The sequence below is a fragment of the Odontesthes bonariensis genome, chromosome 10, assembly GCF_027942865.1.
Source record: "Odontesthes bonariensis isolate fOdoBon6 chromosome 10, fOdoBon6.hap1, whole genome shotgun sequence".
In the NCBI taxonomy this organism is placed as follows: Eukaryota; Metazoa; Chordata; class Actinopteri; order Atheriniformes; family Atherinopsidae; genus Odontesthes; species Odontesthes bonariensis.
In genome coordinates this window covers 5595523-5609355 of record NC_134515.1, presented here as the reverse complement: position 1 = coordinate 5609355, position 13833 = coordinate 5595523, and the positions used below count along the sequence as shown (strand labels likewise).

The 13833-nt window shown below is 39.9% G+C and overlaps 1 protein-coding gene across 1 annotated transcript; it reads left to right on the top strand.

The window, feature by feature from the left end:
• The first annotated feature begins 634 nt into the window (after window positions 1–634).
• Window positions 635–13382, top strand: LOC142390533 (tumor necrosis factor receptor superfamily member 14-like). Its single transcript, XM_075476021.1, has 11 exons — window positions 635–804; window positions 5122–5208; window positions 7023–7103; window positions 9651–9793; window positions 10304–10397; window positions 10667–10792; window positions 11030–11179; window positions 11286–11373; window positions 11481–11665; window positions 11742–11819; window positions 11911–13382. Exons 4-11 carry the CDS (start codon window positions 9749–9751, stop codon window positions 11943–11945), a joined length of 801 nt encoding a protein of 266 aa, XP_075332136.1. The 5' UTR covers window positions 635–804; window positions 5122–5208; window positions 7023–7103; window positions 9651–9748; the 3' UTR covers window positions 11946–13382.
• Window positions 13383–13833: the final 451 nt, after the last annotated feature.

Below are 13833 nucleotides of genomic sequence, written 5' to 3'. Positions count from 1 at the left end.
CTCCCCGGCCGATTGATTTATTACACATAACTCCAAGACTTCTACACAACAAAGTTTGTGCTTTTGTTCTATTATTTCAAAGCCCACTGATATCTCCGTCTTTGAGGTTTACTTCCTGGAGGTGTGTTTTCATTGTTTGCACACCTGAGGGCAGCATGAACAGACTCAGACTGAGCTGCATTTCCTGATTCAGCACCTGCCTGGGCGAAAAATTAAGTTAGAGTAGAGAAGGGGGGGAGCGAACATGTGTTTTTGATTAGTTTGACTTTTTGTTTAGATATTTTCTTTTTTCGTTATTTTAACACAGTAAAGCCAGTCCTACTTTTTGTGTTGTGCGCGCATACATTTAGTATTACGGTATTCACATATGAGTGCACAAGTTTCTGCTGATAGAATTTTACATTTGGCCAGAAAATTCCACTTTTAAGGTTATAAACTCAATTACACGAGTTTGTTTTATATTTATTCATGTAAATATTATATTTAACCTTCTTAAAAGTGGAATTTTCTGACCAAATATAAAATTCTATCAGAAGAAACTTGTGCGTGAATACCGTAATACTGATTGTATGCGCGCACAGCACAGAAAGCAGGAGGTTAACTAACGAGGGCGGGTTTAATATCTGTCAGTGACATTAGAGGAGCAGGTCTGGACTTGCTTCGTTCGTTGGCTTGATCGCTGTCAGCTACATAAAAGGAGCTTATGAAACGAAAATATTTTTTTTTTCAGGACTATTCCTCACAGAGGGTTACATTTCCAACTGAACATGTGACTCAGTAAAGTTCCGTTTTACACCGGCCACGGTAAGAGCTCTGCATTACTCTGTGTGTTTAAGGCTTATTAAACAGTCTGCTTCTTTTTAAAATGATTTTAAAAAATGTATTTGTCAAATGCATGTTGTATGAACAGAGTAACCTGTTCCAGAATGAACTTTCTCATTTATTTTGTATATTAAACAGTGTGAGGGCTGAGTGAGGTTGTTTTGTCCTTGGCTAAATGTGTGAGAGTGAGGAGAGGAAGGTTACTTTGTGTTTATATCTACTGACAAACCTGTGGTCATGAATACTCTTTAAAACTGCTGTTTTATTTTCTGTTTAAGGGGTTTTCAACAGTTAGGAAGTAAGAATAGAGAAGTGAAATGTGGGTTAATATTTATAGATGCAGAAATGGCACAAAGAAGCTGACTTGTCTCTGATATTTTGCTGACGTGGCACATTCATGCTGACTTGTCATATGTGCAGGTTTTCTGAGGTCTTGATCCTCCATAGTTTGGTAGATTTGATCCTCCCAGTTTGGCTTGACTGGAGCATTTTTCCATAAATGTTCCACAGATATGAAGCTTCCATTACAGACGCCTGTTCTTGCCTTTCAACGCTTTCATTTTCAGTGAGGTGAGCCAGTTTGTACAGTTGGAACATATCTTGGTGTGTTTTCAGTAAATTAAAACTGTGTTTGGACTGGAGGATTATCAAAACAAACCATGCGGGGCTGAAAAAGTGATGAATAGACGTGGTGTTCAACAGCCGGAAACCCACAACAGGCTGATAAGTGAGAGCAGCAGGAGTCAGATAAGAGTTCACAGCAACACAGGAAAGCTGGCTGCAGTAAAGCGTTTATACATAACAGGGTTAGCTAAAGCTAAAGCTAAAGCTAACCTGAGCTAAAATGCCCATTCTGCTGCAGGAGTCACTCCACCACTCAGACCCCTTTCCACTCTGCAGGCCTCACAGCGTACAGTCGGGGCCCTTTGGCATCAGAGGTGAACGCATTGGGAGGACTTTAGAGTCAGTCAGTCTGAGTATTTCTTATTATCCAGTGTTCAAGGTCAAGTTCATGTCATTCCAGAGCACAATGTTTTCTGCTGCTCTGATAGTAGTTTAGTTTCTTTTGGTCAGCAAGATAACAGGAAATGAAAAAGGGAAAGAAATGAACCACTCCAAACTGGTTTCATACGCATGATAAGACCTGTGACTTTCAGTCACACTTCCTCCAGCAGTTTTTTAAGTTATATGAACACTCCAGTGTGCTATATCAGCTGCTGGTTGTGAAGGAACAACAGTATTTCAAAAGGTTGTAGTTTAAACCAAAATAGTGGCTAAACCTGCACAAACATTAAGATTCTCATGATTCTCAAACATACAGAATTAATGACCATAGTATTAATAGAACATGTGCCTATAACTGTCCCTCTTATTTGGCGTGTAAACACCAGAACTATATAAAAACGTTACATTTAGTTTATTTCTATTCTGTCTTCGGCCTCTTCGGGACTTCTGCTCGTTTTCATTCAAACATTTTACATCTCAGCTCCACTCATTCTAATCTGTAAGGAAAGCTGTTTTGTTTGGGAGGTAATTACGCTTTAACTGAATGTTCTCAGTTGACATAATTCAGCAGTCAGTTGGAGATTAAACACACACTGGGTCTACATGATTAGATTAATTAGATTACAGCTATAGTTGGGTTATGCTCCTTATCTGAGCAAGGGTAATTCTCCTTGGATATGTGGCGGTGAATGAATGGGATCAGAGGCACAAAGCGTGTCATACCCCGGTATGATAGGTGGCGCTGTACCCATTCCAGCTGTTGCTAATAGAGCCACTTCCTGTTGACCTCTTTTCAGATTAAGGTGTCTCCATGAACTTAATAGCTCAGTCTTATTGTAATTTAGCCCTTAATCAGATGCAGTGCTGTGTAACCCCACTGAGTGAAAGGTCACTGAATATTGTCTTTTCTCATAATCAAATTTAACTTTTGAAATGCCAAAGTTTTATAAATATCTAATTGTGATCCCCTGACTGACTTTTAAAATCATTAAAGTTATTGATTTTGCTGTTTGTGAAACATCGATTATTTTACTTTAGATGTTGTTACCATGTTAAACATCAACTTTCAGAGCTGGACAGCATTTAAATGCTGTTTCGGTCTGAAACAAAGCTTAACTTAAGTTACCATGGTGATTCAGCAGGTTAAACTGGCTGCCAGCTCAACTGACAAAGCTTTGCATCTCGTTTCACATTTCATCCCTCTGGTCAGCGGCGTGGTTAGGGTTTAATGTTCCACTCTATGTGTTCCACTCTATGTGCAATCTGTGGGTTAATGTTCCACTCTATATGTTCCACTCTATGTGCAATCTGTGGGTGAGTTCATGTGGCACAACATTGAAATAGTGTGGGGGTGAAGGACTTAACTTGGAGCCGTACAATCAGGTAGTCAGAACTTCAACAAGGAGGTGAAGCGATTCAATGTGGACGTTGTGACAAAACAAATCTGTGTGTGTTCTGCACATATGGCATTGACAAGAAAAATTGACTTGAAATGTCTGCATTTCGTCACTACTTCTGCTAAATGACCGCAGCTGTGTTTGTGGTTATCTTGTGTTCATCAAAGCCAAAGGTGACAAAGGTGGCTTCACATGACTCACAATCAACTCCCAGGATGACTGTTTGAGAGTGAAAGTGTCTGAACTGGAAATATGGGGTTTAGTAAAGAAGTATTAACTAAATTAGTAACTTCTTGACGCTCACAAAAATGAACACAAAGGCTAAATAAAACCCATGCTGAACAATTTATTCAGTTTTTATTTTTAGGGCTTTTAGTTATCATGACTGCGCTGTGACTGCCTTCACACGGATAAAGCACCCAGAATATTGACTTCAAGTTGATTTTAACTAGGGCTGGGCGAGTTAACTCGTTATTATCGTGTTAACGCATTGATTATTTAACGCCGATAATTATTTATATTGTGCATTATTAACACAGGCTTTTTTTTTTTTTTTATTTAAAAAAAAAAATTTTGGGGGGGGGGGGGGGGGGTTGTGCCTTTAATGCCTTTTAAAAGCTATACACTACTTTTGGATTCATTTTTGGATTTTCCATCTAAATGTGATTAAAGCTGCCGTCGGCAACTTTTTTTTAGTCATATTAGCTTGAACTGTCATGGGATTCTGGAAGTAGAATATCAAATAGGTTGTTTAGGAAAAATTCTGAATTCTTTAGCTCCCTCTGAAGCCTGTAATCGTGCTTGCAAAAATCGAGCGCTCAACAGGATTCCCCTGTTGTTGCTGATAATGAAAGTTAAAGTCACAGATCAGTAAATTTAATTATCTTCTCCCACACGTATAATGTATAATGGCTAATCTCTTACTTTTTGTTTCAATAAGTTGTTCAGAATCACACCAAATGTTTGTAATTTGTAAACAGACTTTACTTTAACAAAAATATAAAGAATCATATGATGCTTAGTATCATATGATACTATGATATGAATCCTGAATAACATTGAGCTTGCTTAAGTGACAAACAAGTTCAGTAACTGCGGTCAAAGTCCGCTTTTTATATCCTTTGCTGTGCGCATATATTTAGTATTACGGTATTCAAGTTTAAATTCGCTCCGTGCTCTGTGACGGTTAAAAAAGCTGTCAACAAATTATTTCAACTCAATAGGTTATTTTCGAGTAATTTGGGTATTAACTGGCGCTCAAGTAGTTACTTTTGTAATACAAAAGTTTTTTTTTTCCACGGTTCGGAAAGTCAACAGGCAACAAAAAACGCTCTGATTGATCTGACTTTAAATGCTTTTCAGGATCAACTGATTTTACGCATCATAGGATTCTTTATCATGACATCATGGTAACTATAGGTCTTTTGTTGTGCGTCCTGGAGTCTAATCTTGGTCATATTTGCAGAACAAAGAAAGTAGCTCCAAAGAATTACATGTTCTCTCAATAATATTTCCATTTTCAGAACAATGTGTGATTTGTTTGTGCAGCTGGACACGGTCATGAATGAAATGAAGGTTAAAAAAAGAAAAATATTTTGATCTCATTTTGAAATTCGAAGCCATGATTCCCGAGTTTGTTTTATATTGTTTTGTGTAAATAATATATATAACCTTCTTAAAAGTGGAATTTTATCAGAAGAAATGTGTGCGCTCAAACGTCAATACCGTAATACTGAAAGTATGCGCGCACAGCACAAAAAGTAGGAGGTTTACTGTATGAAACTGTGAGGGCAGGCTTGATCGCTGTCAGTTACACAAGAGGAGCAGAGCTGGACTTGCTTCGTTCTCAGATGAAACGAAAAGAAAATTAATGAAATGTGCACTTTTTATTTTCCAGAACTATTCCTCACAGAAGCTGACGTTTCCGACGACACTTTAACTGAACGTGTGATGCAGTAAAGTGCTATGTTTTGCACCATCCACGGTAAGAGCTCTGCATTACTCTGTGTTTTTTAACAGAGATGTACAGTAACGAAGTAGAACTACTTCACTACTTAAGTACTAAAATGCTGTATCTGTACTCTACTGGAGTATTATTTTTTTCTCCTACTTCCACTTTTACTTCAGTACATATTTTCAATGAGTTTAGTACTTTTAAAAACGTACACTCATTAATGCACAAACACACACGCATACAAACATGCAAACATACATATAAAAACACACACACAGAGACACACAAGCATGCACATAGTTTCAGAAGGGGAAAGTTGTAGAGAAAAAAAGCACAAGCAGGAAAGAGAGGGGATCTGCCGACCAGAGCGTGGCGTGCGGCAGCAGTCTTACGCCGGTTATCAGGCGGTGTGTTCAACTTGGCTTTTCACACCGGACAGTCCGCGGCCGCGGTAGTTCCGCTCCAGTCCTGTCTGCAAATCCAACAGACTATGTTTTTAACCATTCATTTCAACGGGACACCGCCGGCCGCTGCCGTCCAAACTCCGCTCGAGTTCTATTTTTCCAAAAGCAGCTCGGGACGGAGGCGTCTTCCGCGCCGCTACCGCCGCGTCGGTGTGCAAGGACAGATCTGTTTCCATGTATTTTCACCTCCGCCGGTGAAAATCGCTTCCGTTCCGCCACGCTTTGCCGCCCCGGTCTGAAACGGCCCTAAAGCCCAGTGTTTTCAGGTGTTCTAATCACTTTTTGTTTTCACATGGCATTTGTATTTGTATGTGGCCTACTGGCCTTGAGATTTTTTTAACAAGTTGAAAGAAAATGACAAGGATGAAAAGAAAATGTGTGAAGTGATGGGAGATGCTTTAAAGGGGGAAGGGACAAATACATATTCTTTTGTTCAAAAGAGTAAGCGCAATGTTTTAAGGTGCTCTTGTACACTCCGCTGTACTGCTGTTACAGCCAAACATTTTGAATAATATAAACAATTTGATTTTCAAACTTTCGACTGATTTCTTTAATAACTACACTACACAATACTTTTACTTTTACTTTTAGTACTTGAGTAGTAATTTTAAAAATAAACTACTTGCAATACTTAAGTACAAAATATGTTTAATACTTTAGTACTTCCACTTAAGTACGGTGCTTAAAGAGCACTTCTACTCAAATCACTTTTTTGATACAGTACTTGTACTTCTACTCAAGTCTGAATCGTTAGTACTTTATAGATGAATGGTTTTTAAGGCTTATTAAGCAGTCTGTTATGATCAGCTCGATGTTATGAATAAAAGTTTTTTTTTTTTCCACCTTTCGGAAAGTCAACAGGCAACAAAAAACGCTCTGATTGTCTTTAAATGCTTTTCAGGATCAACTGATTTTACGCATCATAGGATTCTTTATCATGACATCATGGTAACTAAAGGTCTTTTGTTGTGCGTCCTGGAGTCGCATTTTCTCTCAATAATATTTCCATTTTCAGAGTAATGTGTGATTTGTTTGTGCAGCTGGACAAGGTCATGGATGAAATGAAAGTTAAAAGAAAAATATTTTGATCTCATTTTGTAATTCGAAGGCATGATTCCCGAGTTTGTTTTATATTGTTTTATGTGAATAATATATATAACCTTCTTAAAAGTGGAATTTTATCAGAAGAAATGTGTGCGCTCAAACGTTAATGCTGTAAAACTGAAAGTATGCGCGCACAGCACAGAAAGTAGGGCTGGCTTTACTGTGAGGGCGGGTTTGATTGCTGTCAGTTACACAAGAGGAGCAGAGCTGGACTTGCTTCGTTCTCAGATGAAAAGAAAAGAAAATTAATGAAATGTGCCCCTTTTTATTTTCCAGGACTATTCCTCACAGAAGAACGTTTCCGACGACACTAACTGAGCGTGAGACGCAGTAAAGTTCTGTTTTGCACCATCCACGGTAAGAGCTCTGCATCACTCTGTGTTTTTAAGGCTTATTAAACAGTCTGTTCTGAATCAGCAACAGTTCGGTCATCAGCTCGATGTTATGAAGCCAGTAAAAATGATTTAATGTTCCAGCAGCAACACAAAACTGCGACGCAGGAAGTGTTTGTAACCCAGCGTTTTAGAGAAGAAAGAACTGCAGCTGTGGCTGAAATGTTTCTGTGTTCAGACGAACTAAAGATGTGGGAGAATACAGCAGTCTGATGTTTCAGTTTATAGCTGCAGAGCAGATACATTTAAACGGGAAATGTACAGAGAAGGTCTCTGCTTTGCGACGGAATATACTGAGTGTTGTTTGATAATAGAGTTAAGGTTGTTGTTCTACAGGAAATCTCTTATGGGTGGGGTTAGAGTTTTGTATGAGAGAGCTCTTTGTCTTTGAAAACAAGTTCAGCCTGTTCATACATAATTATATGACGGGAAAAGTCAACTAAATATGTCATGTGACCTGTTTATCATGTTGAAACACACACAGGAACAAACAACCTGAGTAAACAGAGCGTTTTTACATTATATTTTTATGTTTAGATTTCTGTCCAGAGGTTAAACCAGTATTTAAAAATGTGCTATAATAATGTTAGTTCTTCTAATCCAAGGGTTCCCAAACTTTTCAACCCGCGTCCCCCAAAATAACGGTGCCATGAGACTGGCGACCCCCACCATCCCCGGATGTGACTGGAAAAAAAAAATGTGCGCACAGGCCATACCCACTAGGCTTATCCAAACACGGGCTTAACGACAACACAAAAGAACAGAGCAGCCTGTTGTGATTTTATATATTGAAATTTACTGATTGATAAAAGCAGAATACCTCAGTCAAAATAATATCCATGTAACATGAGTGCACAGTATTACTGTCATGTGCAAACTTAACTTTGAAATATTACTTTAATTTCCATTTGAACAGAAGAATATCTCAGGGTAATTTCCACAAACTGTTATAAACATATGTACATTGTTGCTGGCAACTATATTTCAGAGATGGATGCGCGATATGCGCGGAACACAGCAAGTCGATTCTCGGTTTAATTGCGGAGACGGCCACACGGAGATCATCCTCCACATTTAGCCCTGATCTGTATTTATTTTTAATATATGTCAGTGCAGAGAAAGTTTTTTCGCACAGGTATGTGGAGCCAAACGGCGTCAGTACGTCCATCGCGGCCTTGGACAGCTGTGGATATTCCCTCTCGACCGAAATCCAGAAATCAGCAAGCGTCTTAGAATGAAACTCTGTCTTTAAACTGCGGTCGCACGACAGCTCAACCAGTGCGTCCTCCATGCTGGCTGACAGATGACTTGCAGTGGTTACCGTGAATGGTGATCTTATCCAGTCATTTTGTTCCGGAGCCGTTTCCTCAGGGAAATACTTGTTAAAGTGTTCCAGGAGGGCTTGAAGTTGGGTAGTAATTGACGTCTTCACAATGTGAACACTCAGATAATTTTCTTCCATGAATTCGTCCAGCTCATTAAACATGTCAATCCTGTCCATTTCAACTCGTGCAGTCCAGCGATCCAGTTTTCTCTTGGATTTTATCACTCATTGACATGATGCTTGTGTTTTCACCTTGCAATGACAGGTTAAGTCCATTCAGTCTGTCAAAAATGCAAGACAGATACGCCTTGTTACCCAGGCAGGGTCAGTCAGGTGGTCAGCGAGATGGGACCCATGCGCCATTAGAAATAAGCGCACCTCGTCCCGCAGCAAACAGGCGGCTGAGAACATTTCCCCGTGAAAGCCATCTGACTTATGTGTGGAACAGCAGGCCCTCATGCTGTGATCCCAGTTCGTTGCAGAGAGTGGCAAACAGCCTGGTGTTGAGTGGACGCGATTTAATGTGGTTGACCATTTTTATTGCAGTATCAAGAACACTTTTCAGCTCTGGGCCGAGCGCTAATAAAGCTAGCCGCAGTGAGCAACGCACTTCCGGTTATTTTGACAAAAATAAAATACCCGTTGCCATTTATCATAGGGAAAGCCATTACGATAAAAAGGTGCTTTTGTTTTGAAAACAGAAAGTGAACCTACCCTCGTTGTAGCTAGCTTGAAACTGCCGTTTTGACAGGAAATGACGGTATGCCGAGTTATTTGATTTATGAAAATCATTTCGCGACCCACCCCTCGGCGTCCCGCGACCCCCCGGGGGTCGCGACGCCCAATTCGGGAACCACTGTTCTAATCTAATCTTTAAATCAAGTTGAGCTCAGAAACTTAGTTTCAGTTACATAAAGAGCAGAACAGACTGTGGCAGGAAAGAAACAGATAAAGTTACACTGATCTAAACTTTGAGCAGAACTATGAGCTGTATGAGCTTCGTGGCAGATTTATTTTTTCTTTGTCTCGAAAGCAAAATGAAACAAACAATGTTTGCAGCTCAAGTTTCAGGCTGTTAACCCATAACCAGTAACCCACAGTAACCAGTAACCAGTAACCAGTAACCCACAGTAACCAGAGTCCCTGTGGGTTCATGCAGCTTATGTGTGATTTCCTTTTTCTTTGCAGATTGTCGTCGGTGGTTTTTCTCATTCCGACTAATTTCATCCCAAATCTCAGTGAGATGGTGTCTCCAGCTGCAGGAAACTTTAAACCTGCATCATAAAATGACTTTAAGAGGAAAAGCTTTGACAGCAGCTGCATCTGTGCTGGTAACGTTCCCTGTTACAGAAAGTAGACAGCAGACACTCTGATATGTCACAGCAGGAAGTGTGGAGGTGTTCTGATGATGAATGCATTTAACTTTGGGAAGGTCCTATGTTGAGCGTGCTGGTTCACTTTCATACATGCTTACTGGTGCATTAAGGGGAGCTGAGCATACTGTAATTAATCCAACTTGTGGTTTTCTTGCTCTGAGAAGTTAAAATGTCTGCAGTTAGAAAGGATTATTAAGGAAAGTTTGGATTTAACAGGCAGCATCTTCTTCTCTCACTCTTTCTCTCCGACCCTGAATGTAAAGTTTAAGTTTTCACACAAAAGTCAGTGAAAATAAGAGATTAAAGCTGCTGCTATGTTTTAAAAAGGGCCTCAATGCAGGATGAGGGAACATATCTGGTGTCCTCTAGTCTTTATTTCTCCATCATTGCTTTAAAACAGAATAAATATGGTGTCAGTAAAAGAAAACTTCAGTCATAATGAAAAACTGTTCTTCCTCCTCACAGATGGTTGTGATGAGAGCGTTCTCTGTCCATGCTCTCACATGCCGTCCATCAGAGTACGAAACAGGGAACAAATGCTGTCCTCTGTGTCCTCCTGGTAAGAGACTAACTCGTCATCTCTTTGGTTTTTACTCGTCTTCTCCTCCTGTTTTCTTTCTGCTATTTTAGCTGCTGTTTGTTCACGAATGAAAACTTTTCCTCAGAAACTTCTGAGCTACAGCTTCAGAATGAATGAACAGTCTATAAGAATGGGAATTTAAGATAGGAGAGAAGAGGGAGGGGATATCTCTTCTTGGAGTTTTGACTGCATTTTCTATTTCAGTAACAATAAGACTGTTCTGACTAAAATCATTTTCTTTCCAACAGGAAGTCGAATCAAATCAGAGTGCAACGAGTTAAAAAGCACATCATGTTTTCCCTGCACAGATGGAACATATATGGACAAATTTAATGAACTCAAGGAGTGTGTTCCATGTACAACTTGTGATTCAGGTGGATTTCTGATGATATTTTTTATTTTTTAGCAATTTATTTTTTTTTAAATCAAACATCTACTGTGTGGAAAATACAGACTATTTCAACTTTAATTCAAAGGATGCTTTTTGTGGATGTTTTCCAAGAACTTATAAACCAGATAAGCTGTTGCATCGGACTAAAACCATGTTTTATATCAGATAACATAAAGTTTTGTGTCTGTATCATAACCTGTGCCTGTGTTCACGGGTTCAGGGCTGAAGGTAAAGCAGAGCTGTGCACCAACATCAGATACAGTTTGTGGAACAATGGAGGGATTCTTCTGTGTTGACCCTACAAAAAGTGGCTGTGCAGAAGCTCAGAAACACAAGAGTTGTGACCCGGGACAATACATCAGCAGCAGAGGTGTGTTTTCTAACGTTCACATTAAAGGTCACATGAGTTCAGGATCAGAGCTGAGTTTTAAACAGTGTGCTGAACTGTTTTCCACATATGATCTGTGATTGTTCAGGAACAGCCTCCACAGACTCTGAGTGCTCTGCCTGCAGCAGTGGAACATTTTCAGATGGAACATTAACATCTTGTCAGCCACACACTCAGTAAGTAGTTCCTCATCACAGGCGTGAACACCTTTAATCTCCTGGAACAGCAGGGAATCGGTTGCATCTGAACATCATCTTTAAATAACGTCCCTCTGTCATTCCAGATGTGAATCAGAAAACCTTCAGCTGATAAAAGCAGGAAATTCTTCAGCTGATGCAGAATGTGGAGAAAATACGTCCAACAGGACAGGATTTGCTGTCGCTGTTTCAGTTTTTTTAGTAGTATTATTACTAACAAGCCTGGGTGTATATGTAGTTTTCTGCAAACAGATGATCTATCCGAACAGAGGTGAGGACAATAGATTTCTGTTAATTTACTCATTTATTCTTTCAGCCCAGTGTGTAAGATGTTTTGTGTTTTACAGACAAACAAGCGAGTCCACAAACTCCAGAAGGAGAAGAAGAAAAGAAGAATTTGAGGCCAGCAGCAGCAACAGCAGCAGGTGAGACAGAAGATGTTTAATGACTGATGTCTAAATGATGGGATGTCTCAGTAAATCTCCAAAAAATAAGTCAATTTATTTCCCTCCACAGTATTACAGCATATTTCATTGAGACCAACAATATAGTCCGTTTTGGGGACCTCAGAATCGGGTCCCTGCTCTTTGCGGATGATGTGGTTCTGTTGGCGTCGTCGGGCCGTGACCTTCAGCTCTCACTGGAGCGGTTCGCAGTCGAGTGTGAAGCAGCTGGGATGAGAATCAGCACCTCCAAATCTGAGACCATGGTCCTCTGCCGGAAAAGGGTGGAACGCCGTCTCCGGGTCGGGAATGAGATCCTTCCCCAAGTGGAGGAGTTCAAGTATCTCGGGGTCTTGTTCACGAGTGAGGGACGAATGGAGATCTGGGTTTCTCTCTTAGAGTAGATGTGTATCATAAAGAGAGACATGTGACTGCTGAAGAAGCTAATCGATGACTTAATGTAACTTTAGAGCTGCTCCAGGTTTTGGACTGAAAGCCATTCAGCACAAAGTTGGTGAAATGTTCTGTATAAAACTCATTTATGGTGAAAAACACACTGCGATGTGTACAAACTGGGTTCATAAGAAAAGTACAAAGGTTGAAGAATCTCATGATTGGTCACATTTTTATGGGCTGAGCGTTATGTTGCTGTCATAGATGTTTGCATGTGGTTCATTCCTCATGTTCAGTTTCTCCCTCCCTAACATAATGATGACATCATGATGCTCTTTGCCTGAATGTATATAAAGCATGTACAGTTTTTTAAAATACAATTTATTTTTATATGACATAAGGGAGCTGTTGCCTCTGCGACCCGACCCCGGATAAGCGGATGAAAATTAACAGTTGGATGAATCGCATGTTAAATTGAATTTGAGTCGCATTGAAAAAAGACTGAAACTGCATGGAATGATCTACAGGATCTCCAAGGCTTTTAGCCTTTTTTTTTTTTTTTTTAAACTGATGTGCATCTGACCAGGATGCATTTCAGTTCACTTTATGACCGGGGCACGGTTGGATTTATTGCACCCACTGATGCCTGGAACAGCCTGGAAGTCGACCTACACCTGGAAGCTTTTGGTGTTCCTGTGCTCGGTGGCAGCTGAAGGTCTCTTCGTGGTTCGACTGTCAGGGACTGATCTGTGCTCGTGCATTTACCTGGTGGGACAACGAGGAAAAGTCTAAAAGATTTTATTAGCCTCTGCTTAAAGCAGGCTTTGCATCCAGAACTGAAATGACACTCAGAAACGGCTGTTTTACTGCATTTTACCGGCTTTTGCTGATTTGTTGCAGCTGCAGTGCAAATGAAGATTTTGATTTTACTGCTGTAGACTGTCTTGGATGTTAGAATAGGATGGAAGTTCCTCTCACAGACCCATGAGGTATATCACTTCTTACTGGGAGACAAATGGCATGATTTTGCCCTTATTGGAGCCGCCCCTCTCAATTATTGTCTCCAATCGAAAAAGAAAAAGACAAAGTTTCATGGTGTTGTGGTTTGGTTGAAAATCTTTCATATAAAACAAATCTGATGTTGCTGTTAAAGATGTCAAAGTTTGTGCTTATTTTTCTTATTGTCCCTTCAGCTTTTCTTACTTATTTCCTTTCAAAGCCCATTGAAGCACGCGTACTCAGTCCGATGTAGAGTTTGTAGTTTGCTCCTTGCAGCTTTCTAAAAATATTTACTGTCATATGACACGTTAAATGTTTGTGACTTCGGGAATTCGGTGAAAATGAGCGATTAAAACTGCTGCTATGTTTTAAAAAGGGGCTCAATGCAATATGAAAGTGGGCGTATGGAGCTGTTGGTGGGTTTCAGGAAGTAACCCCGTGTGATATGTGGTGCAAAAGAGGATGAAACTTTATTAACAAAGAATATGATCAACTAAGTATGTGTACAAAACTCACACAGATAAGATCATCACAGCGATTTTAAACACTCAACAAACGTGTTTAAATGAGCCTACGCCCACATCCATCTTATCCCCAAATATCC

What these genes read in the sequence shown, in the direction of transcription:
- LOC142390533 (XM_075476021.1), top strand. Translation starts at nt 9,749, where the DNA reads ATGACTTTAAGAGGAAAAGCTTTGACAGCAGCTGCATCTGTGCTG. An exon ending in CAGCAGCTGCATCTGTGCTG is followed by an intron (nt 9,794 to 10,303) that starts GTAACGTTCCCT and finishes TCCTCCTCACAG; the next exon opens with ATGGTTGTGATGAGAGCGTT. An exon ending in ACAATACATCAGCAGCAGAG is followed by an intron (nt 11,180 to 11,285) that starts GTGTGTTTTCTA and finishes GTGATTGTTCAG; the next exon opens with GAACAGCCTCCACAGACTCT.